This window comes from Athene noctua, chromosome 3 (genome assembly GCF_965140245.1).
Source record: "Athene noctua chromosome 3, bAthNoc1.hap1.1, whole genome shotgun sequence".
NCBI lineage: Eukaryota > Metazoa > Chordata > Aves > Strigiformes > Strigidae > Athene > Athene noctua.
The window spans coordinates 60,234,579-60,262,422 of NC_134039.1; the positions used below are offsets into that span (position 1 = coordinate 60,234,579).

General features: G+C 42.2%; 1 protein-coding gene across 6 annotated transcripts in view; it reads left to right on the forward strand.

Annotated features, from left to right (window-relative positions):
• Window positions 1–27,844, forward strand: part of ST7 (suppression of tumorigenicity 7) — a 155,681-nt gene that overhangs the window by 19,663 nt on the left and 108,174 nt on the right. The window contains exon 1 of one of the 6 annotated variants that reach the window (XM_074903141.1): window positions 22,660–23,034. The exons of 4 other annotated variants lie outside the window; for them this stretch is intronic. In XM_074903141.1, coding sequence (XP_074759242.1) covers window positions 23,013–23,034 — 22 coding nt within the window. In that variant the 5' untranslated portion in view covers window positions 22,660–23,012. Of the gene's footprint in view, window positions 1–22,659; window positions 23,035–27,844 lie in introns of those variants that run through there. One more of the 6 variants, XM_074903144.1, reaches the window with a different exon arrangement.

Below are 27,844 nucleotides of genomic sequence, written 5' to 3' on the forward strand. Positions count from 1 at the left end.
CCATACTTGCATCCTCTGTGAAGCCTTTGAGGAACCACTGCAGATAACATAAGAAGTATTGCATCTTTGTTAGCACTTATTTTCGTTTTCTCTACTCATGTTTGGAACTAGGCTGTCTGCTTTCCTGGGAAGGGTCCTTTGAAAATAAATAGGCGGGAAGAATGGAGTTTAATTGCCATGAAAGTTCATTTCCAGTGGTCAGATACATAAATTCAGTGTGTTGTATAGGAGAATGGGAAATGAGTTTAATAAGCCAGAGATGCATCCAAAAATTACCAAGAAGCGATGTCTTCATTACCAAAACAGTGATTTTTCTCTCTTTCTCCCTCATGAGATGTAATTAACACCCATTTGCAGTACTGCTGTAAAATCTTAGTAGAGGCAAAATCTTGACATTTTTGCTCCAAAAGGCAAGTGAATCCCTGGCTGTTACATAGTGCTGACCTGGGAGTACAGAGAGTAAAAAACAACTGAATCATGGTTAGATTTCATTTAGTGTGAAAGCCAATGCACTTGAAGCCTCCTATGGGAAATGCCTCATCACTGTTGCCCACCTGACTTGTGCTACAAAAGCAGGTACACATCTGGGCAGATGTGGCAAAATGAAGTGATCTTGGCTCACTTTTTCCATACAGTGGTTTTGCTTGGTTCTGGTTGTGACCTCCGTCTCTCAGGCAGAGCTGACGCGTTGATCAGCTGTCGTGCTGTTATGCCAGCAGACTTTTGGGGTTTACCCCAGGTAGGGAGAGCGATGAGGACAGATGTTCGCAGTGAAAAATTATTTAACACCTGACCTGCAGCTTGCAATACCTGTCAAACCACAGCCTTAGTCTTGCTTTTGCTTTTGCGGAGTTTCGCATAGCTGGAGTAAGCTGGAGTGACAGATTGCGGTGCTAACTTGGGAAGACAAGACACTCTCATATTTAAACATAATATAATGTATGTTGAAAGTTTCTTCAGGTTAGTCTGGAAATCATCACAGTTTCCTGTTATCTGTAAAGCAGGGGTTTTAATGTGTTTTTGATATTTTTGAGCGGTGTAGGGGATTTTGCGTGGGCTAGCAGGCTGTGATCCAGAAACTGCACAGAAGATAGAAATCGCTCCGGTGGAGTCACTCAGTCCATTTCTAGTGTTGTTTTGGGAGAGGTGAGGACTGATATTTTTTGGGGGGTGGTGTATTTTAATTTTTTTTTAATAGATAGTACCAGATGCAGATGCAGCAGACAGTGTAAAATAACTCTTAATGAGCAAATGTCAATTGTAATCTGCTTCTCCTTCATCTCTAATACTTTCACATGTGAGTTTGCCACGTGCCTTTCCTTTTGTTACTCTTCTGGATAGTCTTATTGTAATTCCAACTTCGAGTTTTGCTAGTTCTTGACTTCAGCATCATCTTTTTTTATTGACTGTTGCAAGTAAATTATGTGTTTAGTAAAAGCCTGTTTTCTCGTACAGTTCTCAATTTGTCCCATATTTTATTGAATGGCTGCTTTTTTGCAATTCTGCGTAGCTAGAGTATCTCTTCTCCTTTAACTCTTGTGTGACCTAAACAATACTGATTTTTTTTTAATCTTACCGTTTTTATTGCTACTGCTACATTTCTCTCTACAGTCATCTTTTTTTGGATAGGGCGGTAGTGCTCATGAAGTATAGATGAACTACAATACATAAAAAAGATTATTTATTTCATATTCTTTTCAATTTCTAACACTGTGTTTGTTTGGCTGGTTTGGGATTTTTTGTTTTTTGTTTTTTTCTCTGACTCTGGCTTGCAGCTGTTCATGGAGGGAGGGAATTCTGTTGAGCCGTGTACAGCAGCACTCAGATTTTCTGCTCAATCTGTTGCTCTGTATGGGAAGAGAAGAAAATGCAGTCATTGTGTTTTAAATTTAGTAACTTCTAGTAATTTTGATGATTACTAAGATCACTTTTCCTATTATAAATAAACCACATTGTTTAAAAATATTTTTGACTAGACTGTATTCTGTCCCAAAATTGGAACAGGCTGAGGAGAGTTTGGGAAAGAAATTACAGTCAAGTTTTTGCATTCTTAACCGTAAATGGAAACAGAAGGGCATTGACTGACCAGCAGCTTTAATTTTATAGCTCTTGTAGCTAATGGAAAACGTTATTTACTAAAAATGCTGTCAGATTTAGTCTGTCATGCTTCAGAGGTTCCTCTGGAGCTCTGTAGGTGGTTGAAGCCTCGGGCAAACCCTTTTGTCTTATGCTCCTTGGTCAACATGAGGAGTGCTGAAAGCTGGGTGTGAATAGGTTTAGGTGTCCTCTGGGGCTTTCTGTGATCTTGAAATTGGCCTCTTTGGAAAACCTCTACAATAAGATGCCACAGTGTTTTACAGTGTTGGGAAATTATAGATAATTGTCAATGTTAAAAGTTTGACATTGTAAAGTCATACACAAGAATGTTTTACCCGTAACAAGATCTTGACTGTGTGTTGTGATTTTGACTGTTTAATTTGTATGATGTAGACATTTGATGAATTTTTCCATTTTCACTAAAGTCAATATTAAAAACCTTTTTGTGCACTACCTGCTACTTTTTTTATGGACTTGAAAAGTCCATAATCTTGGAAGAGATTTCCAAACAGTAGGTGTGTTTGAAAAATCCTGATTCTCTGTCTCAAATATTATGTAGGCCTCTATTTTAGATTAACAGATTTTTACCAGATATTTGTTTCCTTTCTGGTGTTGGTTTGTTAAAATTTTTTTCATCTTCAGCATTAACGAGAAACAGAAGCTTAATAAATCACTGTTACTTTTTTCTTTATTTACTAGTAAATGAGAAGCTCAGAAGCTTTTAGGCATGTTTGTAACCATGTGTGAAATATCCCCATATAAAGGTATGAATTCTGTTCTGGTGTATGAAAACCATTGATTGTTGTAACTTGTGTTCTGGTTCACAGCATTTCTGTCTCAGCACAGATGTGAATACTTCATGGACAGTCAGGGCCAGAGGAGATTTTCTGGCACAGTAAGGTATGGTCTCAACTCAACAGATTTTTCCATGTAACTGTGGCAGTTGTCTGCTGCCAGTGAGGCCCCCAACAATAGAAAGTCTCCCTGTGCAATTAGGCAGAAACCAGTCATGCTTGTGAGGTGAGATGCGTTTCTGCTCTGTGAACTGCCTGGACAGCAATAGAAATGCCTTTGAAAAAAGGAGATTCTGTAGAAATAGAGGTCTTTTACCCTAACGGACAAAAATCAGAATAAGCAAGAAGGACTGTTGGGATTTGGGGTTTTGAGTAAACTCAGTGCTTTAGGATGGGATAAGGTCCAACTGGTAGGGTGTGTTGGATTTATGTTTTTTCAAGGTCAAACACTGGTGACTGGAAACCTTGTTTTGTTTAGCCAGTTTCTTTGGATAGATTGTCTCATGTAAGTACAAGTAGGGCAGTGACATGTCCACACCCCTTCTCTGGGAGACATTTGCCTTAAACACCTGGGAGCTCCAGGAGGCTGTCTCTTGAGCCCTGGATCTGAGACCCCTGGACTCTGCCAGGAATATGAGGTGAGAGACTGTTCATTAGTGATGACAAATAGGTTTTCTGAGAGAATCTAATTGCAAAAGTAACTGTGGAGGTGTGTTTTTCTTATTTAATGCCCTCTTAATACCGCCATGGAAGGTAGGTATCCTTGGGAGCTCCATGGCTATGGAGATGAATGTCCTCTACTCCTCGGAGCACAGCAGATACTCAAACAGGGTCTGGTCTGTGGATGTGTAAGGTCTAGACAAAGGCACGGATATTATTTTCTGCAAATACTTTCTGTCAGGTGCAGTGCATTCTCTAAGAGAAATCCTGTTCTTTCCACTTGGCAAACCTTAGTGTCAGCAAATGCTATAGCTTTCAAACATCAAACATGGTCCATTATTCCGCCAGCGTTGCCTCTGTTAAGCCAATTTTAGAAAACAGTGTATTTATAACTGTCTTTAACCTTTTAATGTAGTTGAGAGAAAACACTTTATACAGGTCAGACCACTGTATGTTTTGATTACCACTTGGTTTTTTGCACAACTTATTTAATTCCAGGGTGACTTTAGCCTGTTATGTTTTTTTCTGAGTGATCTGACCTGCTCACAGGGGTGTCAATAGCTGATTTCTCACTGGCCTCCATAGTTAAGAAGTTCATGGCAACATGAATAAAAGTACGTTTTCAGGTTTGGTCATGAATTTGTGGTTGGAACCTAAGTTGTGCATGGTTTTGAACAATTTCATATGCAAAATAGCAGCATAACTTTTATTATTCACATACAGCCTATTCCTACTTGTTTTACTAGAAGGAACTTGAAAATAAAAGTAAAAAGTCATGACAGTGAGCAAAGCCAAAGTGATAATTCAACTAAAGGAAAGAAGAAATGTAGCAATTTAATGGAAATTTATTTGCAGTAGTATTTACTGTTTTTTCCCCTAGCAGCACATAGTAAGATATGTTTAGTCATTATGGTATTTTATTACCTACAAGATCCTTAAGTGCAGTGGAGAGATTCATCTGCTTTTACATGATATGGCAGGAGCACTTCTGTACCAAAGTGTAATGCAATAAGCAGGGAAGTGAGGAATAATTCCTGGTTGTGATGAGAACTGCCTGCCCAGACTCATGGGGTAGCTCCATGGTCTTGGCATTATAGAAGCTTAATGTACTAAACCTTAAAATTTGAACCTGACACTTCAGACCTGACATCTACCCTTCCTCATCACTGACACAAAACACACCTTTATTTATCAGTTCTGTGGGGAAGAAGAAGGAGGAATGAACTAGTTTGTTAGAAGTGCCAGGCATTTAACCTCACTTTCTGTGCATGTATGATGTACTTTTAAGAAGTAACAGGGAATTAGAGTATAGGAGACCTTCTCTCTCCACATCTAGGATAGGAAACCTTTAGGAGAACAGGCCAGTTGGGATTAATGAGAATGTGTTTGAGGAAGGCAATCTAGTTTTAGACCTATTTATCTCCTATTAAATATTAAACTTCACTTATTTGAAGACCTAGAAGGTCAGTCATGCTCTTAACATAGACAACATAATTTAAGTGGTTGTTTCAGTAGCTGACCAACGATGTATCACTGAAATACGGTGTACCTTTCAGACAGATCTCCAGTTGCTGATCAGTGTTATTGCAAAGAGTCAGTCTTTATCCAAGTTTTTATTACTGCGATTTTTTATTATTGCTGAGATTTGAAATGAAGGGCTATAGATACTTGCTAATAGAAAACCATTATTTTTTATTCTGTTGCTCTCTGAGTCATATTTCCTGTGAAGGAGTTGAAATATTATGGAAATGATGATGAAGATCATTTGTTTTAAAATATATTATGCTTCATTCTTAGCCATGGATTTAAAAATAAATTGTCTGCTGAAGAAAAAATGTTGGGTATGTTCCAGTTTCACAACAAAAAAGTGGGGGGTGGGGTCAGATATTCTGTTCTTGTGCTGAGAAGTGCAGAGGGGTTGGGTAAAAGGCATTTCATGGAGAGCCAAAGGAGAAGTCCAGCTGCATGTCTTGCATAAGGGAAAAACTTAAAAAGACTTTTTCAATATTTCTGAAAGTCGGTGCAACTCTCTTTATATAATCAGAAAAGGAGAGTTCATAGATAAAGGTGAAAAAAACTCTATCACCAGATTAATTCTACTTTTATCTTATTTTTTTTAGTGTTGCTCTTTTGAATCTTAGTTATTTTGTGTACTGAGGTCGTGATACAGAGTGTGGAGTTAGTCTGAGGGTAATGCCATCATTTGATATGTTCCAAGAAAGAAAGTCTTCTGGGAGTGTTGCAGAAGATGCTTTAGTATTAAGTGCTTTTAGTTTTGTACATCATCCTTCAGCCTCCAGTTTTAATCCTAGACCATCATAGTTCATATGATTTAAACAGGCATGAACACATAGACCTCTCTGCCCTCTGGAGCATTCACTTGAATATCAGTGATAAGAGACTTTGGTGAAAAATGATATGGGTATGGGTCAGTGGTATGTGTGAGCTGCTGGACTGGTTAATGTTGCTAAAATGAAGTTCTGAATTTCCTTCCACATTGTCATGAATCTAAATACTATTTTCAAAAGTGACATGGCTTTCTAGGAAAGCTAATGGTACTAGAATAAAGAAGATCCTAATTAACTTTTGAAAAAGATGGGTTTCCAAGAGTTTAATGACACAGCTGAACCAATATTTAAATAAATACATGTAGCTAAAGCATGAAATGTTGTTTGAAACAATAAGAACAGCACAATAAACAGTCATGAAAGGATGACTGAGAGAGAAATATGTCTACCACATGCAGAGTGCATGGTAGAGCTGATTTTGATAGCATTGGACATTGCTTTTTTCAGGGCCATAATTTATTTCTGTCTGTGATATGTTGGGGTTTTTTACCTCAGTAAAAATCTACGGGCACTAGACAGGATGAAACTAAGATACATATTAGGGTCCTACTGCAATGAAATGAGCTTTGAGTGGTGTTTTGGACTTTCTGCACACCTGAACAAAACACCATGAAACTTCAAGAAAACACAAGGGAACTGGGTTGGGCTGGGCTGGGCTGCTGGTGCCAGTGACTGCATCTTGGGACACGGGCACCCTGCTTCACATCTCTGCCTTGCCTCGCCCTCAGTCAGTTGAATTGGCCAGAGCAGGGTCTTGTGGGGGAAGAAGCTTTGTTCAAAGCCTGACTTGCAGTGATCCAAGGTGAAAAAAAAGTGGATGGAATGCACCTGGTGATCAAATAGAGTCAAGTCTCTGATCTGTCTCACCCCAGGCCAGTGCTCTGACCAGGGGACTCTGAGGGGTTCTCCTTGTTCCTCCTGGCCTGCAAGCCTGTCTGGGCTTCCCTAACAAAGTGTTGTTGAAATTCATGTGCTTCCATGAAGTACATAGATACAGCTGAAAAACGCTGCCAGCAGAAAAATCCCTCCTTGCTCTTCTAGGGACACAGTGAATAGGAGGCTACTGAGACATATTTATTAGAATTAGTCTTATAAACCTGTCATAGCGTAATTTATGCTTTCCTCTCCGTGCAGGCTACAGCTTTCCTGCTGTAAGGGTTGCGAGAAAGCATAGAGCGGTCCCAGACCAAAAGAAAAACAGAGTGTCTGTGAAATCTTGTTCTCATACAAATGCTGAGAAAGATTACTTGAAAAATGTGTAGGAAGAAAAATAACAGTGGCCATTATATATAAGAAGAAAAGTCTTAATTCTTAAGAGTACATAAGCTTTGCCATGCATTATGGGAACTTAAAAAAAGAACCCTGAAAAAAATATTTGCAAATATTAGGTTGTTTGTTTTGGGTTTTTTTAAGCAGTAAAGCTTGCAGTGTCATCTACATGGCCATCACCATGTTCCCTTCCCACTCACAGATCTGTGAGATTGTACAGGTAAAGAAAGTACTTCAAATTCTTCTTCAGTGTTCCTGTTTCTTTTTTCTTCTTTTTCTTTCTTCTTTTTTCTTCTTTTTCATTTGGCCATATACATCCATAAGGTTCAGACACTTTTATCTTTATTTAATGCTTGGGGTTTCAGTCATTTTTCAGCTTTCCCTTGAATTTACGGGTAAGGTCAAGCTTGGTTACTTAATCATTAACGTCTTAAGAATTATTCAGATCTAGTCTCCATTCTTCAGTTGGGCTCATGTGCTTGGCTGTGTGGTCAACACGTATAAAATTTGCCCTGCTCTAGTGCAGCCTAGAGAGCATTGCTCCTTATCATTTCAGCTGCTTCTCAGAGTTTGCTCATGGCTGAGGTTGGATGTTTTTTCTTCTGTCTGCTGGAATCCCAGGGACATTACAATGCAATATTGTTCCTGGCACAGAGCGATGAATGTGATCCTCACTGTGGGAAAATTCCTCTGACAGCCGTGCTGGTTCTGAGGAGGTTTGTTGTTGATGCTTGGTCACAGGATGTGGCTCAGGCAGTGGTGACTGCATGGAGAGGGACAGATGATGCTCCCTGCAATATTACTCCATTAACCTTCTCCCATCTCCTACCATTCTTCTTTTGTGCTCACATCTCAGTCTGTCCTGACTGTCTCTTCTCTGCAGTGTTTCTTGGTTGCCAGTTCTCTGCCTTTTCAGCAGAGCCTGGTCCTTGAGGTGCAGCTCTCGAAGTTATGTAAAGATTTTAGAAAAAATGGGGTTGCAAATTCACGTACATCCCTGTTGCAGTGAAAGCCTTGGCTGGCCTGGGAAATGACCCCAGTCTGTCCTGTGGATTGCTGTGTGACAGTGATATTTAGCTTGTGTTCTTCACTAAGCTGGAAAGGGATCTGTATTGCACTGCTGTGATGACACTAGACAGTCTCTTGCATAGTGCTTTCATCAGCCTGTTATTTGTAAGGCAAGACTTTTGCTGTTTGCTGAGTCCTTTGAAGGTGGGTTTTGGTAAAAACAATTTATGGGTAGTTTTTTAGTTCCCTGCCAATACAAAATCAGGGATTTAGAAAAAATGGGATAGCCAAGTCCACTCTGGGACTGCGGAGGTGGACTCTGAAGCATGTGAGGAAGCCCATGACAAGAGCAGTTCTTTAGGGGTACAGCGAGTGATGGTGTTTGATAAGAAATCTCTGGAGCCTGGCAGGGCGGGTGCTCGTCTGCCGCTCCTCAAGTGGTCACTAGTTCCTTTCAGACAGAAGGTGGCTGTGTCTGGACTAGAAATGAGGGAGTAATAGAAGCACAAGGAGGAAAACTTCTGTAAGGTTTCAGTCATGTCTGTGCAAAGGGCAAGTGTGTACCACGTGTGAGAGCTGATACTTATTACTGCAAAAACATATCTGAGTACTGTATAGAGAGCACAGATTTGAAATTTGACAATTCAACTCCTTCTATCAGGGTCTGCAGATTTTAAATACAAAATGTACTGGAGCTCTTGGGAAGCTATTACCCAAGGTGGGGGTCTGGAGTTAGGGGAGGCACTCACTGCACTCTGCTGTCAGCATTTTCTGATCAGTTGTGCAGGTTGTAGAAAGAGGTCTTGAGAGTTGTGGTGTGGAAGTGGAAAGAGAAATGGTTTCTGTTTGAGTGTAGGAGCAATTAGGTGAGACTTCGAAAGAGCAAAAGCCTTCCTAAGGTTCTGCTGACAGCTTGAAGGAAGCAAACTCTATGCAATAGATAGATAGATAGATAGATAGATAGATAAAAAGGCAAAAGAGTTAGAATGTGCGAAAGATGCCTGGTGAGCTCTCCCTCTGCAGTGGGAATTCAGAGAGTGCACTGCATCCACCTTTGTGGAACTGTGCTTCATTTCCCTGAACTACTTTGTGCCTTGAGAACAACTCCTGTCATTTGAGATGCGATACTCCATTCCCATTTAAGTAGCAGAAAGTACTTCAACCATCACTGAAATGAAGAAGGATATTTTATGTTTCCCATAAATGCGTGCTTATTATACATGTAGTCTGTTGGTATCTAAAGGGTATTTTATCCAAAGGCTAAGTTCTGCCTGTTTGGAGAACAGTATGTTAGATCTGTTGGTCTGGTATGTAGGGATAAGGTGACCAAAGGCTGTATTTTTAGTTAGGTCGATCACGACCACAATATTTGCTGCAGTAATAGCATCCCAGGTAATGGGAAACCTCTGATCCCCCAGATCTGTACAGATGGCAGAGATGGCTGTGTATCAGTGGTGACTGTGCTCCATTGAACAACTTCTCATGGGCGGGCAGCTGCTCTCACAGCGTGCTCTTCCCCATGCTCTGCTCAGCCAGGTTTGTTCCCAGACCTGGTTCCCCACATGCTGCTCAGGAGAGTGAGTACCAAAAGGTGGGTTTCAGGAGCACAGGTTTACATGGGTTCAGTGACCACACAGCTGTTGAAAGGGGAGTAGTGGTGCTGAGGCACAACTGCATGCATCTGAAGTGGATCATAAAACCTCTCCAGTAGAGAGAGTTCACAAAACCTCTAAAGGCATGGTTTTGTGAACTTTTGGTGCTGGGAAATATAGAAATTCATAGCTGGCTGCTGCAGAAGCAACAAAATTACACCATAGTATTGCCAGAAGAAATAGGGATTTATCTGATTGTGAAATAAAATTAAACAACTGAGTATTCAATATTCACCCTGAGCTAAAATGATGCATGTTAAGAGGATGGAAAGTTTTGTTTGTTGCCAACAGTATATTAATTCATATGTCGACTGGAAGAAAAAAAAAACAGACTTGATTAAGAAGATGGTATTTTTTCTGAGGTCAGTGATGCCTCAAATCAAGGAAATTCAGAAACTCTCAGTTGTTTCACAACAAAGGCAAACAGGTTGTCTGATTATTTTAAAGAAGCAATAAAAACCATTGTAACTTTTAAAAAAACATAAACCATTATTTGTTTCTGAACTAGTGTCTAACCCATTTACTGTGCAGTACCCCAAAGTACATTATGGAAAGGTCCTTTATTTGGGACATCAAATGTTCTAATGATATTCCTTTATCTGCAGAAGCTTCAGAACTGCCTGACACAATCTGTTTCATGGGGCTTGATGACATAGAAATGTTTAGTCATGTCATCACAGCATGTTGTTTTTTTTTTCCTTAGACTACAGTTGGGTTACTTCTATACTGCGAGGTCTGTAAACGAGTCCTGTTACTATTGCAATTCTCTACTCTTTTTAAAGATGCTGAAAGGGGGAAAGCAAAGACACACTCTCTGTGACACTACTAGTATTTATTAATTTATTAAAATCTTTTTATTATACACTCTTAAACTTAGTTCAGTCTAATCATTAGCATTTTGGTGTCTTAATTTGGCAAAAGTTGTTGATTGCCTGTAAAGTTTTCATGATAAAATGTTCTTCACAGACATCTATTCAGTAGTTCTTCATTAGGAGAAGGCACAATGTTGGGCTTTCACATTCAGGCATCCTGCTCCTTAAAACTTGCTGAATTTATTATATGTCCTTTTACCTCAAATGTGGTGATGGACAGAATAGTTTTCTTGCAAGAATAGCCTTGGACAAATTACATAAGCCTGGAATATATTCATGTGTTAAAGCTGAGTTTCAGTTTGAGGTTAATTCCAAAGGCACGTGCAAAAATCTTGATATTCTGATTTTAGAAAAAGGAAGAAAAAAAGAATCAAGATATATAGACATCTGCTTTAAGTGCCATTATTTAGATAAATTGTGCACATTGTTGTTTCCTTATATTCATCCAAGGGACCTTTGGCTGAGATGGAAGGGTATTTTGATTGGGCGACTACAAGGAATAGTGGAATCTGGGCCAGGAGGGGCTGCAGCCTTTGAGGTGGACTGGATACATGGATTGGATTCCCAGTGGGGCCGAGTGGCAGGACAAGAGGCAACGGGCACTTGCTGAAACATGGGAAGTTTTGTCCAAACATTAGAAACACTTCTTTACTCTAAGGGTGATCAGACACTGGAGCAGGTTGTCCAGAGAGTCTGTGGAATCTTCATCCTTGGAGACATTCAAAACCCGGGTGGATGTGGCCATGAGCAACTTGCTGCAACTGACCCTGCTTGAGCAGGGGGCTTGGACTCCCTTGCAACCTGTGCTTCTGTGTAGTGATTTAGGAGAAGCTTAAAGCAGAAGATATGGAGCAAGGCAGAAGAGAGGGAAGATTTTTGTATGGACTTGAGAAAAGTTGATTTGACTTGCATTGGGAAGGGCTGGGTGCTCCCCAAGGGGAGGGACGGATACTGATGCAGTCGAGGGTTAGGAAGTGCAGGGTAGGTGTGGGACAGGTCTGGGAAGAGGAGGGCTGGGACCTGAGCTTGGCTGTGGCCGGGTAGGTGGAACAAGTAGCCACCTTGCTATATGCATTTCATCTAACTTGGATTTTGGCTTGAGTAAAGACCCATGGACATGACTGTCTTGCTCTTTTTGAACTATCCTCAGAGAGAATTATCACTTCACCATGACTTTTTGCAAGGGGGCTGTCCACACTATCCATCACCTGGTCCTGTAGGTTCTTATTTGATTTGGTTTTGCTTCATGTTTACTGCTGGAGATGTAGTAGTCCTTGTCTGTTACAAACTAGTGAAGTACTCTGTTTTAAATAGGCAATATTAGTAACAGCAGAAAATAAGAAAAATGAAAAAGACGGATTTTAAAGAAAATAAATGCAGCTCACTAACCAGAAAATTACCCCTTCACAAAGCTCCTGCCCTGGAGACATCTCCTGGCTCTGTAGTTAGTTCATGTAAATCTACTTTGTGGCAGAACTAAACTATGACTGTGCCTATTGCAAGTAAAATATTCCAGTTCCCTTTTGGCTTCCACAGTGAGCGTGCAGTGTGTGTCTGCCCCACTGCTTGTGACAGGACAAGCCCTTCCTGAAGGACACATAGGACACATTTCAACATGTGTGGTTTTTAAATCTTTTATGTTATTTCAGAGCAAAATAAAAGTTACCGGCATTTCTTTCAGTGACTGTTATCTAACTAACTACATTTAAATAGATGTTAATTCAAGCTAGTAAATGACAGTGAAAAGTCAGTGAAGGGTTAGTTTGCTGATGAAATATAAATTCACATTTGTGTTGCTTTCATTCGCATCTGTAATGCAGGGGTGGAGATGAACTGAGTGAACTTTATTTTTTCATAGAATATATTCTGTAAAAATAATTGCTCCGGTAAGAAGCAATTATTGCATACAGTGAAAGCAGTGTTCCAGCAGAATCTTAACTTCCTCTGCACAGACAGAAAGATATTTGGAATAAGGGACACGTTGAGCACGTGTTTAATATAGTGGGACTTTCCACTGAGGTCTTTTCCCTGGGACCTGACACTGCATGCCAGGGAAGACTGTATGTTCATAGTTTGACACTTGATAACACATACCTTTTTCTTATTAAAATGTGTTTAACCCTTTGCTTTTCCCTACCTGCAATGTGTTATACTAATTTCAGTCAAACACACAATTAGCAACAAGAAAAGTAATGAAGCCTGAAAGTCTGTTTTTACCTGTTTATAAAGAGATGCGAGGGTCGAGATGGGGGAAGGTGCCATGATGGACCACATTCATCCAGTGCACTGTTTCCAGTGATGTTTGGTGTGAGGTGAAGAAAGACACAACAGTCTGCATCACTTATTTCAGAATACATTTTCCTGATAATTTTCATTAAAAAGAGATGAAACTATTTGCACAAGATACACTTCTCATGCTGTTTGACTGAACTTTAAGGACCCGAAAGCTTCTGCCCACGGGGTGCCTGCAGGGCCCTGCGGTGAAGCGGTGGTGTGGAGCCAGCCTTAATCAACCCTGCGCGGGAGGCGAGTTGCTCCCTGTGCTCGAGGTTGTGTTTTGGCCAACCACCAAACCATCTTCCGTGAAGGATAAGTGGTGTCAAACACTACTTGCCTGTAGTGTAAACAGGGCTGGAGGCTAAAGTGCGTAAATAACACTGACTGACAACAATTAAAGCTAAGCAGAGCCCGTAGCCATCTGAGGGCTGATGGATTTCATGAAGCATCAGCGAGGGATGGTCGGAGGCATTCTGCCTACCCTGCAGGCTGAGCAGAGCTGTATGTGCTCTACTACACGCCGAAGCCCTTCAGTCTGGTTTGACAACTTGATTAGATGGTGTTAAGTAAACAAATCAGGTATGTCAGAAGGGCCACAAACTGTTCGACTTGCAGAAAGGAATGCGTCTCCATGCTTAAAGTTGTTTGGAGGAGGAATGTCTCCGATGGCACGGGAGACTTGCGATGCCAGCTGCTTTTATCCACTTTGCATATCTGCAAATGGTGTGCTCAGCATGGCCTTCCTGCCTGGGCTGATGAAGTGGATAAACTCTGTGTGCCATCTAGTACCAGATACAAGCCCTTGAATCTTTCACGATACTGACACCAGAGAAGTCGCACAGTGCTTCTAAGTATCACTGGTGTAATGGAGAGGTATGCAGCTGCAGGGGGGAAGAGGGTGTTTTTCTCAGCTGAACACCTGCTCGTTAGCTGACTTGATCATGCTGAAGTCTGGGACCTGTTCAGGGGGGATTTGCACCCATATCATCAGAGATCACAGTTCAAGTTAGGTTTGGAGTGCAGGGATCTACTTTTCCTTCCTCGAAGTATGGGGCCCCTGACCTCAGCACAGTTTTCTCCTTTTCCTATGCTTCCTCTAAAACTCTCAGACACACAGGAGGCACTTCTTCTATGCCTGTGTAGATCTCTGTATCTGAGCTGCTCAAGCCTGTCTCTGTGTGTACTCTCTCTGTAGTCAGTGGAGAGAAATAGGGACCACTGGAGTTGGCAACTGCTGAAACAACAACAAAACTATGCAGAAAATCAGTGCTCTCTAATCATGCTGACCAGGACTTTTCCTGAGATGAATGTTGTAGAGATTGGGAGCTGCAAACTCCATTTCTCCATCCTCTCCTCATGCTGCGGGAATACAGGTCTGAGGGTACCACCACCCATCTCTCCAGGGGAGAGGCCAGGAAGGGGGATACCAGCACCCTGGCTGTGTGGTCTGCTCAGAGAGAGGCCCACAGCTAGTATCAAGTTTCTGAGAAACTTGAATAGTGCTAATGCCTCATCATTTAATTGCCACTAAGTTGCCAATGTCACTTACTGTCATGCCTGTCTGGAGTCACGGTTCTGCCATGGAGTTCATACATTGACCATCACCAGACAGAAGGCATAAGCTGTAGTTACTGAGGCTTCTTTTTGTTTCAGCAGCATGGTGGTTTGCTGTGAGAGGAACCCTGTGAACCAGTAAGTACTGTGAGCTCCTAGTAGAAGTCTTCTGTATGTCCTAAGATGAGTTTCCACATGGAGTTGGACTTGGGAGTCTCTGCAGTTTTCCTTTGTGACTGGTGCCTGGTGGGAAGGATGTTGGTGTAGTTGACTTTGCCATGAGGAGGGCAGATGCCATCACCCTTTACAATGTTGTTTTCCTCTAAATGTATACATAAGCCTTCCATTACCATGACTAAATGCCTAATATTTTCTCTCGTGCTTTGTTTAGGAGAGCATTTCCAAGGTGTCTGTCAAGTTTAAGAGCCTACTTCTCCTCAAAGCCAGTAGTACTATGCTTAAGTGCTTTGGTGGGGGCTTCCTCAACATTTGTTCCTCAGGCTAGCCCTTATCCACATAAGTCTTATTTTTAATTTGGAGAATGCTGCATTTCCAGGAGGGGTATTGTTCTTCTGGTGTTGAGTGTTCAGCAAATGAGACTGCTGTATCCAAGCTTGCTGCCTGGAACCTGCAGACTGTGCCTCATGGATGGATATCTGTGTCTGCAGCAACATGCCCTAAAGGAGTTTCCAACACCAATCAAGCTGCAGGTTTAGGAGGGCCTCTTGCTTGGATTGTTTTATCAAATCTTAGAAACTCTTCTTTCTAAAGAAAAGCTATGATAATCAAATTATCCAAACATTTGCCAATTTTTGTAGTTAATCTTTTTTATTCTGAGAGAGGAATTTTACATCTCCAGTCTGCAGAGCTGGCACTGCATGGAAGCTGAGTGGAACCCCTGGCAAGAGGGGCTGGGACATCACCAAAATGCTGCAGCCTGAGAAGACCAAAATCCTTAAGTGACTACAGCTTTGTCCAGTGGAACTACTGAAACAGTTTTCAGTGGACTTGGTTTCCACACTGAGTCCACAATTGTTATATTTATGCCGGCAATGTCAGCTCATCCACTGTTATGCACACAAGTGTGCACAGAGGAAAATAAAAACGGAACTCTCCGTTGAAGTTTTTCCCATGGTTGTATTACAGATTCTTTTATGTTTGCCAGGGAGTGTGCTCAACACAGCACTTGCTCATACATTCCTCTTACCTGTCTAATTTCTTGCTGCCACATGGCACATGGGATAACTTTGTTTCTCTTATCCCTTTCCTAAGTTGGGTTAAAATGGCTGATGGGTTCCAGAGTTACTGAGCCTGGACAGACAGTGTGTTCATGTGAGCATCTAAGTTTCTCGGACACCTTCGTACCTTGTTTTGAGGGTATTCCCTCATAGGCTTAGAAGTCCTTCTTAATTTTTCCCATATGTATGATGAAATCATTGCTATTTATAATGTCAGATTTAATGTTCTTACTGTGTTTACTCAGACTGAGAAGTAATTTAAATTTGATCTTCCCCTCTCGACAATCAAACTTACTTGTAATTGTGAAGTTTTGGCATTAGATCAAACATTATTAATGCAGACCATAATGCAATGTTGGCAATGTTTACTACTCTTCTAAGTCTCCCCGACTTATTTTTTATGCATATAAATTGGATATTTGTGTTTATTTCTGGGGCACACATGTTCCCTCTGATGCCAGTTTGCATGCAGTTTATTATGAGTCGGGCTTAGTCCTAATTTGTGGTCCCTCAGAGTTGCATAAAAAATGATGACAGTTTGTTTATACTCTGTTTTTAATTTGTTATCCACCTCTGTTCATTCTGACATTTGAGGCTTTCATGTGTGCTTTATGTGCAGTCCTGTGGTAGATCCTTGAAAATAATCCTGATACTAGGATGCAAAAAAAACCCAAACCAAAATATTTCAGGTGTTTCCCTCAGTGTAGAAAATACACACTTTTTTTCTTTTTTCTAATTATTTATTCTTTTAAAAGACTTCTAAGTAACTGGTTATTTACATGTATTTAATTTAGCCACAGTGCTGATTTGCCTGCTTTTTTTTGTTTTTAAGTTCTCCTTGGATCAGATTGAAAGGTAGTGTGTTCTGCTGGGACATTTTTCAGATACAGTAGTGACCCCATTTTATCACACAGTTGCATGCATTTGGGACAAAAACTGTTCTCAGAGTTTAACAAAGCCATTACGCATGCCCTGTTGAGCCATGGGGCTTGATGTTGTTGAAAAAATGATGCATTTAATTTGGATTGGATATGTCATTTGTACACAGTGAGTAGATTGCCATACTGTGTTGGTAGCTTAGATATTTGTGGATAAACAGTTTTATGTTTAAAATGAAACCAACCAAACTGAAAACCGAACCAATGAAACTGAAATAAAAAAGAGCTGAATCATCCTAATCTTTTGACAGTACTACACAGGGGACCTCTACTCTGCCACTTACAAAATAATATTACCTTATTTTCCAGTCTCATACTGAATATTGGAAGGGAAGTGGCTGTTGAAAATGGAAGATTTATTCTGCATCCTCTGCTGCAGGGAATGGGAATACCTTTCTGTTCTGTTTCTTCCTGTTACTAGACCCTGGGTATTCAAGTAGAGTCCAGAGGCTACTACCAGGGGAGAATACTGCATTCCTTAGTATCTCAGGGCTCTGTCCCTACAGAAGTTCCTGGTTCCTATGAGAAGACAGGAGCCCAAGATTTGGGGTTTCTTCAAGGTCATGAGGCTAACAAGGAGCAAACACCTAGCCTTCTGAAGAGAGCTAGTCACCTGCCTAGGATCCACAATTTCAGATGTATTCTAGAATTAAGTGCTTAAGATGAGCTAATCCTTTCTTACTTACTTTCTTGTACACAATATTCTTTACATACAGCTTTCTATGTGTAATACACTATCATTTCATGTCCATTAGATGTGCCCCAGATGAGTGGCCTGGGAGAGGCAGAATGTACACAACTTCGTTAATTGCTGATCATCTCCTTGGAGCTGCCTCTTGCTGCCTGAAGTGAATGTCTTGCAGTAATCATCTACAGACCAGTGCTGAATCTACAGTCTTTGTTAAAATTGAAGTTGAAAGGCATTACAATAATGTAATAATTGGCTATTATGATTCATTATATCTCTTTTAAAAAGCAGTCTGTCTTTTGAACTTCATCTCTCAGATAAGGACCAACACAGACACAAAAAGGTTTTTTGGTGGCAACATTGAGTACTTGGTCTTCAGTCTGTTATTTGTGTGTGTGCATGTATATGTTTACTCAAAAACTTAGTTGTTCTAGGCACTAATTGTCTGAAAATGCTGCAGAAAAATGCATAAATGCAATATGGACTACACAGCTAAAAAAAAAATGGAACAAGAGCAAATAATAATAAAAAGAAAAAAACCATTCCTTGAGTCCATAAGTCTGGTATAAAATCCTTTTCCTATGTTGAACAGGACGAAGACTTTGACTTTTTTTCTGCCAGCAGTTTCCTTCCTTTCTGTGCCAATGCAATAAGGGAACAGCAAGTTACAAAGAAGGAATGCGGATTGAAAACCTCAAACAAAAGGTGCTAAGAGCTGTCTGTAAGGAGAACAGTGAGGACTTGCAGACACCTCAGATGTTCGGGGCTGTTTTCCACCATCTGGCTAGCCAGTCCCCTTGCCTTCATGTCTGGGCTGACTAGTCCTGGCTCTGCTGCCTGCCTTGCTCCCTGGGCTGCTCTTCTCCTCTCTGCCCAGCCCAGCTCCCAGTGGGAACATGCTGGTGTTTCCACAAATTAAACACTTCAGACATTTCCTTCCAGTGAGACGTGTCTTTATTGGCTCTCCTTGGCTCTGAATGCTGTGTAGTCTAAACTGGTGGACGCCATGGGACCTCTGCCCACTTTCTTGATGGGAAGCACTCATCAGGACTGTCTTCCCTCGCAGCTGGCCATGCTCCCTCTTCCCATGGCCACAGCTCCAAAAGTGCCATTTCTGAGACACTGGCTTCATTTAGTGAGGGAGGTATTGGAAATATACTCCGCAGGTGGGTAATTGTTCACACTTCTGTGCCAGGGACTTGGTGTCATAGCATCAGTGCAGGCCGTTTGGTTTGGTTGTTTGAGGTGTTTGTTCGTACCTTAAATACATGATCCTGTGAGATGAGATGCTGAAGTTTTACCACCACGGTAGATCCTCCCTAGTATAATCACAATGTCAATTTTTTTCACCAGAGATGTTTGTTAAAGTTAATTAAGGGTCAGCAAAGTTAAGCAAAACAAGGCCAGAGAAAGCGTAAGGCCAAGGAGCTGTGCCTCAGTGGTACGTGCTGCTATTTGGCTTAATTTTTCTCTAGAGCCTGAAAAAACACCATGAAGTATTTTGCCGATGTCACATTGATTAATAATTGGTGTGGCAGCTGTTGCCAGAGCTGACAAAACCTACAGAAGCTGAAGATTGTCACAGCATGGGTGACTTGGGGGTCTCACTGGGTTTTTAGAAGGGAGCTAACTAACGTTCCTAGAGACGAAGTAACTTACTTTTGGGGGTTGCTGAATGGTGTGGACTAACTGCACAGTCACTCAGAGATTTACAACAGCACCTTAAATGCAGCAATTTTTTTAATATCTTAAGATACTTTCATTTTAAAAAATTTACAGAACAGGGGACTTGGAAAGTAAAGTCAAGTTTAACTTATGTAATGAAAATCCTTACACATCTTTGAGGACAATTGAGATTATCCTTTACTTTTGCTCTAGAGACTGGAATATGTGGGACCTGTTTCCTTGCCCTGGGAGAGACAGGTGAGACCTCCCCTGTTGAGGTGAGCTGCTCAGGGCAGAACAGGAGAACCTCACAGGTAGGATGGATTCGTTTCCCGTTCCCAGAGTTTCTCCTGTGGAAAAGGAGATTAAGCTCAAAATGAAATGTTTCTCTAGTGACAAGAGAGAATAAAGATTTCTGGTTTAGTGGATCAGCATATGGCACATGTACAAATCTACCTCTGTTGGTAGCTCAAATTTCCTGCTTACACTGTTTTTCTTGAGAAGTTACTGTAGAGCAGAAATTGACATCTGTATAAAAATGCAACATTTCTTATTTTTCTGCAGTGATAAACTGAGGAATAAAGAGAATCTGCTCCAAGAGCAGAAACAGTTGAGGAGCACATCTTTTTCTCCGGAAAATGTGAATGTAGGGGAGAGGGCTTTGAATAGCATATATATTTGCTGCTTTCAATATTTCATGCTGGCTTGTTGAGAAATGTATGGAAGTTAACATTGTAAATGAATCTAACACCTGAACATTGTCTTGTGCAGACTTTAAGCAAATCACAGCAATGCTAACACTTGCAGGAGGTTTCATCTGACGTTCTCTACGCTATTTTACATTATCTTCACTGCTATATAAGAGAAAGAAACTTTCTCATAGGAAGAGATTAAACTTGTTGACCCTTCTCTGCAGAATAAACCAACAGCAAAATTCAGGGTAGGAAACAGAAATTCATAATCCTGCTAGCCAGCTAGTAAACTAAAAAGGTTATAGTCTTACAAGAGCAGTAGATCAGAAACAGATTTTAACACTTTCTTCAAGTCATTTTACAAAGTGTTTTAGGTAGATGTGAAAGAATTTCAGAGGAAGTCTTTCAGTGGCCTATCAAGAGTCACCTTCCCCACAAGGCTAAGCACTGACCCGGCAAGCCTAATGCTAATGAAATAGATTATTATGAACTCGTTCCATAGATACTGCATGGGTTGTTTAGGCTTTCCAACTGCCTGTGTGCGTCACTGCAATGAGAACTTGGCAGAGGGCCTGGGCTCCATGACACCTTCAAGGATGTCGTTGGAAAGCCCTGAGGTTTTGCATCTTCCTGGAAACAATGCTGTGGCAATTTCAGATCTGCTCATCTGAGCAAAACCTATTCTTCAGCCATTGCATTAGTGCATTAGGGGTTTTGTTCCAGAGATTTGTGTTTAAAGATGCTGGGACACTTACTCGTACATAATAAACATGTTTCTTTTGGGAACTTGCCTCGATTGCTGGAAAGCCAAGCCAGAACACTTGCTTTGCTCCATGCACTGCAGCTTCTTATCAAATTGTTTTGACTGAAGGAGGTGTTACTGGCTCCAATTAGTCAAAATAACTAGCTCAGTTCTGGGAACAGCAAAACTACGGTCCTTGTCAGAGTATTTGTGCCACTGTCATTATAACATTATGGTCAAAACCAGTTTGGACATGTCTTCCTGGTGCTGAGCATCCATGCACATGACTGCAGATATTCATTACAATTGAACAGCCAGGCTATTAATTCAGGTGCTTAAGTACAAATCTGAGGACATCTGGTTGGTCATTGCCCAAGGGTTGATTTGAGTCACCATGCACCGGTGTTTTGTCTGCTGATGGAGAGATTAAAAGTTGCCTGTTTAAGAGTGTGTTGTGAGATGTCTCACCCCAGCATACGGCCTCTCCCGTGGCTTTCCAGTAGATTTCTCCAGTGGCTTTCCGTAGTTCCAGAGATAAAATACAAATAAATGCTCCCAAAAGCCTGGTGGTCCTAGGTATTCACATGGTGTGTGCAGAACACAAAGAGACTATTCAGCATGTGGGGTGCAAAGCAAGGAAACCATTGAAGAGTGTTTTGCGCCAACAGAGGTTACCAGGAGAGGAGCTCAGTGTGCCTTGCAGGGTGCCCCCCACCAGGATGGGAAGGACAATGAGATCAGGCTCTACACAGCCTCTTGATCTCCCTCCTTCATCACAGCACCTGTGGACCTGGGTTGTTGAGGGTCCATAGGGATGTTGGCAAGCACACACATTTTATGAGCTTGGGACCATGTTCCCCATCCCCAGGAGCAGAGGGATAGGTGTGGCAATGGACCACTGAGGCTCTGACCCATACATTGCTTTCCAGTCTCCTCTTAGGGCAGTGGTGGCCCTGGCCAACACCTGCTTGGTTCCCTAATGATTTAAGCACATTGAGATGCTCAGGTGTTACTCATTTTTTCAGCCTGCTGTTCGTATTCTGCAAACAGCACAAACCCCCTTAGCACATTGAGTAGCAGGAGCATTTGGGAAACCCACAAAGCATTGATTAACCCACAAAAGATCAGGAATGGGGAGGGTGAGTTGTTTTTCTTTAAGTGCTTCACTTAAAGAATGGACTTAAATGTATCTCCTTTCTCCTGATCCACTAGCAGAGTTTTTCAGTCTTTGCCATCTTGGGAACTACATATATTTATTCAGTGAGATCTACCAGAAATGTTCTCGGTTTTGTCCCCTCCAGACAGCTATTCCTATGGATGGCCCCCAATGTCTCGTAGCTTCCTACTATCAGCTTACTGCTTGACTGATCTTGCCAGCACAAGACAGGCAAATTCCTTTTGTCTGCAGGAGGATTGGAAGGAGCCAGTTTAAGGCTTTGTTTCTATGTCTGAACATTTTTAAATTACCGAGCATCAAAAAAAAATATGCTCAGTACACTCAAAAATGCACCCGCAGAGGCTAAGAAACATTAGATCTAGATGGTTTAGAAGAAAAAAGAAGAAATAAGGAAGATATTTCTTTGGTTGCTAGGATGCCTATTTATCACTGAGATCAGTGTGGTTTGGGGTCTTTCTTTTAGTTTCGATGTGTAACTTTTTTATTATGGTTAGAACATTGCCACAGTGTATTCTGACAATAGATACAAGTGACACAGTTGGTTAACACTTCGATGTGAAAATTAGGTCTAAAGTGTAGATTGGCCAAGGATTTTAATTTTTCTTCGAAGGAAAAATAATGAAGAGAGTTGGTGACAGAAATTCATGGTTATTCTTTTTTAAAAATGCCGTAAGTGGCGTTTACTAGGACATTTGTCTCCAAAATGTATTCTGTTTGCACAGAAACACTTTGCATCTCATGCAGCTGAGAAAAGGAGCGTGAATTCAAGGCAGATATTTTCCTGCCAGCATTACAGCTCCAGGTGGGGGCTTTATCATCACGGAGGGAAATACGTGTCTGGTTCTTTGTCTTCTGCTTTTTGTGACAAAGGAATTCCCATTTGAATTGCTCTGCTCCGTTCAAGCCCCCTCCGAGCCTCCGGGTTAGCAGCAGTCAGTCTTTGCAGTGTCCTGACGTCATCCAGTGTATGCATAAGCTCTGCTATTGTCTTACGGAGAGCAGGGGCTGGGGATTGCAGTATCTGGTGGCTGCTACCTATTTATGCCTGCCGGTATCACGAAAAGGACGCTGGCCTGCCCTTATCTCTTGGATTTAAACCAGAAGCTCCTGCTTTTTGCTTCCTGAAGGAGGACCTTTGCTGCGGTTGCAAGGAAAAGCCGTCTGCGGTGTGGAGCAGAGGAGGAGAGAGCAGAATCTGGCAGCTTGGAGAGCCTGGACTGCATTGTCTGGCTTCATGACCCCTGCTGTGTAGCTGTCTCATCCCTACTCTCATACACTCCCTCTGTCTTCCACTCTTTTTTCTTCTTTCCTTTTTTAAAATAGCAGCATCTGGGGCCAGCCATGTTTGGCACTGAATCTTCATGTAAGTAAATGCATCCTACTTACATCCTTTTTCTGTTGAGAATAGGGTTTGTTTTGTCCTCGCTGTACCCACCACGCTTGCATTCCCTTTGCTGTAGGTCGTTGGCTAAAATCTGCGGTCCTCGCCTGTTTACGAAGGGATGAAAGATGCTGGAGGGGAAGCAGCTACCTCCTCCTTAACTGTGGCTGCATCCTCGCTGCCGGCAGCAAGGCAGCGTAGGGCTGTCAGCACTGCTGAATTCAGGCTACTGAAAAATGGGGAGAAAAAGGCAGTTTTGCTTGAATGTTTTAATTGATAAGATCACATCTGTCAATGATCGGGAGTTGCAGACGCTCTAGTGAATGCGCTACTCAGATGATATGTTTGGGGACTGAGTATGCTGCAGCATTAGATGGGTGAGAGCTGGGGGAGAGTGATTTAATCAGCAGGAAAACATTATCTATCTCATTTGCTTCATTTTTGTTTCTGGGAAAAAGGAGGCTTGCGTGGGATCCATCCTGTAACTGGAGAATCCAAAATTAAATTAGGTGGAATTCTAAGTATGAGGTGAAAAATGCAAAATAATAGGATCATTTATTTGTTTCTTGCCAATCTTTGTGCTGGAAAATCTTAACTGAGGCAGTCTCCTGTATAATAGCAGTGCAGACGCGTGTCATTGAAAGCCAGCCAGTTTTGCTTCAACGGGAACAATAATTACCTATCTGGCTGCGGAGAAAGGCTGGGGGCTTATGTATAAATAATGTTGCTGGTGACAGTGCAGCTGTGTGGAGACCAATCTCATCCAGTGATTACTGGGTGACTGAAAAATAGAAAACAGTTGTTTACACTGTATTTTGTGCACAGGTAGTACTGTATGTTGAAAATGTGTCTCCTGTGACTATGAAGTGGTGGCTTTTTAGAGCGTTATAACATGCAGCGTGTGTAATGTCTCCGTGCCGTTAGGCTGGGACCCGTTCTGCAGCTCGGCTCTTCCCGAGAGGCAGTAGGAGCTGCAGGACACTTCATAATCACATCCTCCTGGTTGTCAAACCCCCATGCTCCCAAAGGGTTAATCGGTCCTGTTGCCTGGCTCTAGCAGCCCCCCTCCCTCCTCTGCCACAACACCTGATCAAGGTCAGGCAGCATAAAAACAAAATTTGCCTTTAGATTTCTTTTGTTTGGGGACCCATTTTTCATTCATGGTTGTAAACATGTTTGCAGCTCTGGGTCAGTGGAGGGTGAGCAGAGATGCCAAACGTTGTAGCTGTATCTGTTTATACCCTGCCAGATATGTAAGCTCCAGCCTGTGTGTCTATGGGGTCTGCCTGTGCAAAATGCATATTAACATGCTTTGACATAAAATCAGTGGCGTACCTGCCCTTCTGCAGAAAGTGTGTACTGCATACTTGGAAAGTCAAATTATTCAACCTTGTTAATTTTTGTGGTCCTCTTGTTTTATGAGGTGCATTAATAAACGGCTTCCTTGTCACATCAGGCTTTTGGCTGAAGTCACTGGGTTGTACCACCAGCAGCTGTGGCTGCTTTTGTTTCCATGGTTCCCGCAATTTAGAAAAGGGTGATGGGAGTTTTCCTCACAGCCACTACCTGTTTCCCAGAAGGGTCTAGTGGCATTATTTGCCTTTAAAAAAGGGGTTAAATGCATCATGGCTATTTGCCATTGATCCAAGCAGAGACAGTGGCTAATGCCTGCCTGCACTCCCCCACCAGACGAAGGAGAAGGCAGTGTGATGGCTTCGCCTTTGTTCAAACCCCTTCGCCTGTGCCTCTCCTCAGGCCTGGACCTCGTACCCAAGGGGCCTCCTGGGACACTGGAGTTCCTCTTTGCGTTGGTTGGACTGCCTGTCCTGTTGCCTACTGCCGCTGGTGCTGGCAGCTGGGAGGAGAGTGGGGTTACTGGTGATGCTCCCCGCATCCCTGCCTGCTCAGGGCAGCCCTTGCATAACCAGCCCTGCCCGCAACGCTGCAGGAGGAATGGCGGGTTTGATCTTAGAGAAAGAAAATTGTATCAAAATTAATTTAATCAAAATGCAGTTGCAGCCAGAGGTTTTTGGTCTCCCCCCTCCTCCTGTCTTCGTCATATTTCCAAGCTGTCAATTGTCAATACCGTGACGAATTGTTAAAATTTCTGTCTGTCTGGAACATAAAATAAATAAAATAAATTAATAAGATTCAGCATCATCTGGTCCTTGAAAACGACAGAAGCCATTTCTGCTGCTGTCCAAAAAGCATGAAATGAGCAGATTACATTTTTTAAATCCTGCTGTTTACACTTAGTATTTAGGCTTTTCTTTCTCTTCACTGATTAAAAAAACAAGATAAATGGTCAGAAGCAAATTCTGGTTTAGAACCTTTATACTGTCACTGAGTATCAAAATATTTTAAATGTCAAATCAACTCTCACTCAGCAATCCTGTTTTTTCTTTCTGCTTTTAACAGCAGAAGGGCAATAAAAGATAGTCTGAGGGCCGTTGTAGAAACACAGGCATTTGGTTATCACCTCCTGGATGCGGGGAAAGACAAACAGCAGGCGACACTGGCCTGTAAAAGGGGATAAGGCAGCAGGCGATACACAAACAGCTGCTAACGTGATGAGCGAGGAAAAACCACTGGGGTGGTGTCGGGGGGGGGGGGGGGGGGGGGCTGTATGCATGGGGGGTGCAGTGCTCCATCCCATGCCGCCTCTCTGGCTGACCTGACAGATTTGTCTGTTCACCGCAATTGTTTCATATTCTGTAGGGAGTAAATAAAACCTAGTTTGATAAAGCATTGGGTTGAGAATGCAGTCTTTTTGAAGCTGAAATGATGTTGCAGAGCTGCACTGAAGTGGGAAACATTGGGGCTCTGAACAAGTGATGAGCAGGTCCCCAGAAGAAGGACATCCCCAGTTCAGGGAGAAGAGAGAACCCCAAGCCTAGGGGAATTAACGAGCAAACGTGCTTCAGCTGACTCATAATACTGGCAGTTGCAGGCCTACAAGAGAGACAACACAGGCACAAATTAAACTGAAATATGAGAACAGACACAGTCAGGGGGGCTCACCAATGCTGGGGAAGTTTAGGGAGATGTGTGTGGCTCCACCAGATCTGTCTGTGTAATGGGAAGAAATGGTTCAGGGTGCATGGTTCAGAGCCTGTAAAGCGAGCAAAGAGGCTCTCAGAGAGCCATTTCATGCATGTCTGAGAATGTGCACCATGTGTGCTTCAGATACCCCAGATAGAGCAACACAGCAGGAAGCTGAGAGAAGGGAATCGCACACACACACGTGTATTTCGCTCGCCCCAACGCTGCTGAAAGGACCCAGATGCATGCTGTGAAAGTCTGAAGTGATGTTCTCAGTACAGTTGCATTTGTTCATGCCAGGGTATTTTAACCTACCAGCAATGCTGAGCTGTGAGTGTTACATGGGAGGTAGTCTGGGAGGTGCTTTTCCAGCCTGGGCTGTTCAGGGAGATGCTCATGGTGGTCTCTGTTTGATAGATCAGCAGCTGCACTCTGGAAAGCATAGAGACTGCACCAAAGGAGGGCTGACTAAAAGACAGGAAAAATGTAAAACCAAAGGGCAAGTGGAACTTTCCTCCGTCACAAGGCTAATGATGGAAGGCTGCTCTCCACGGAGAGGCCAGAGAATGCTGTGGAGAAGGGGAAACCTTACCCACTTAAGAGTGCCAGGGAAAGCTGCTGTGCTTGTCCCAGGCACACTGTACTGTCTTCTGCTCTGTCTGTTCAGAAAGTGCTTTTGTTCCTAGGCATTTTTTTCCCCAAACTCTCTTCCAGTCAAAATTCAATAAATGAGAAAGGTCGCACAGAACAGTAGTCATATAAACCCCTGCAAAACAGCAGCAGTCAACAGTGGAGAGAGATCTTAGCATCAGATATTAAGAGCAAGGATGATCCAATTGGCATGGCTGCTGCTGTCCTGGGCCAGTGTGCCTGTGTCCTCCTTTCCCCAGCACCAGTACTGGCCCCCAACCACGGGAGAGCCAGCTAAAACCTGACCACTTCTGCAAGTAGCCAGCTTTGAGCATGTTGGGTCCCCAGGCTGGTTCATGGGGTAATTAAATGAGCAGCAGCACAAGGGAGGGTGGAACAGAAAACTCTGGTGGGATAGCAGCCTTGGTGAGAGTGGGCTCCACTGAACCAGCAGATGACCAAAATGCTCCTTTTTTGAGCATAAATAGCTCACTGCTGTCTTGAATTGCCAAGACCAGTAATAACTGTAAGTATAGGTACCTGGCATCAGATGACAGCCACAATTTCACAATGATGTTACAGGTTTCTTAGGCAACTGTACGTCAAAGACAGGTTACAGGAACGTACCAGAAGCTGTAACTTTAAACCAGTATATTTAGCTGTTGAGGTTCCTGCAGTTCCTCATAGTCAGGTCAAAGACAGGCTTGGCTACAGCAGCGTCAAAAGCCCGAGTAAACCTGGATGATGAAAGGGATTGAGTTTGCAGGAGCTATAATAAACCTGACAAATTCAGCAGTGAAACTTCAAGATATTTGGAGGGAAAATACAGTCTCACCTCCTACTTTACATTAGACTGTGAGGATTTACTGAGCGCTATTATTGTTATTTTTTAAATAAACATATTTTTTAAAAATACAAGCATGAGGTAAGACAGGGTTCTGCAGGTTCTGTAAATGCCTTTGGCTGTATTACTTTGTTAGGTGCCTGAGGTGATGTCTCTCCAAGGGCTTGCTAGTATGTGTGCTAAGGAGGACAGGGGCTTGAAGCTCAGCCCTCCTTCTTAGACAGCAACAATGGCAGTTTGAATTCGCTGTGTTGAGCTGTTTACAAGCAGGAAGCT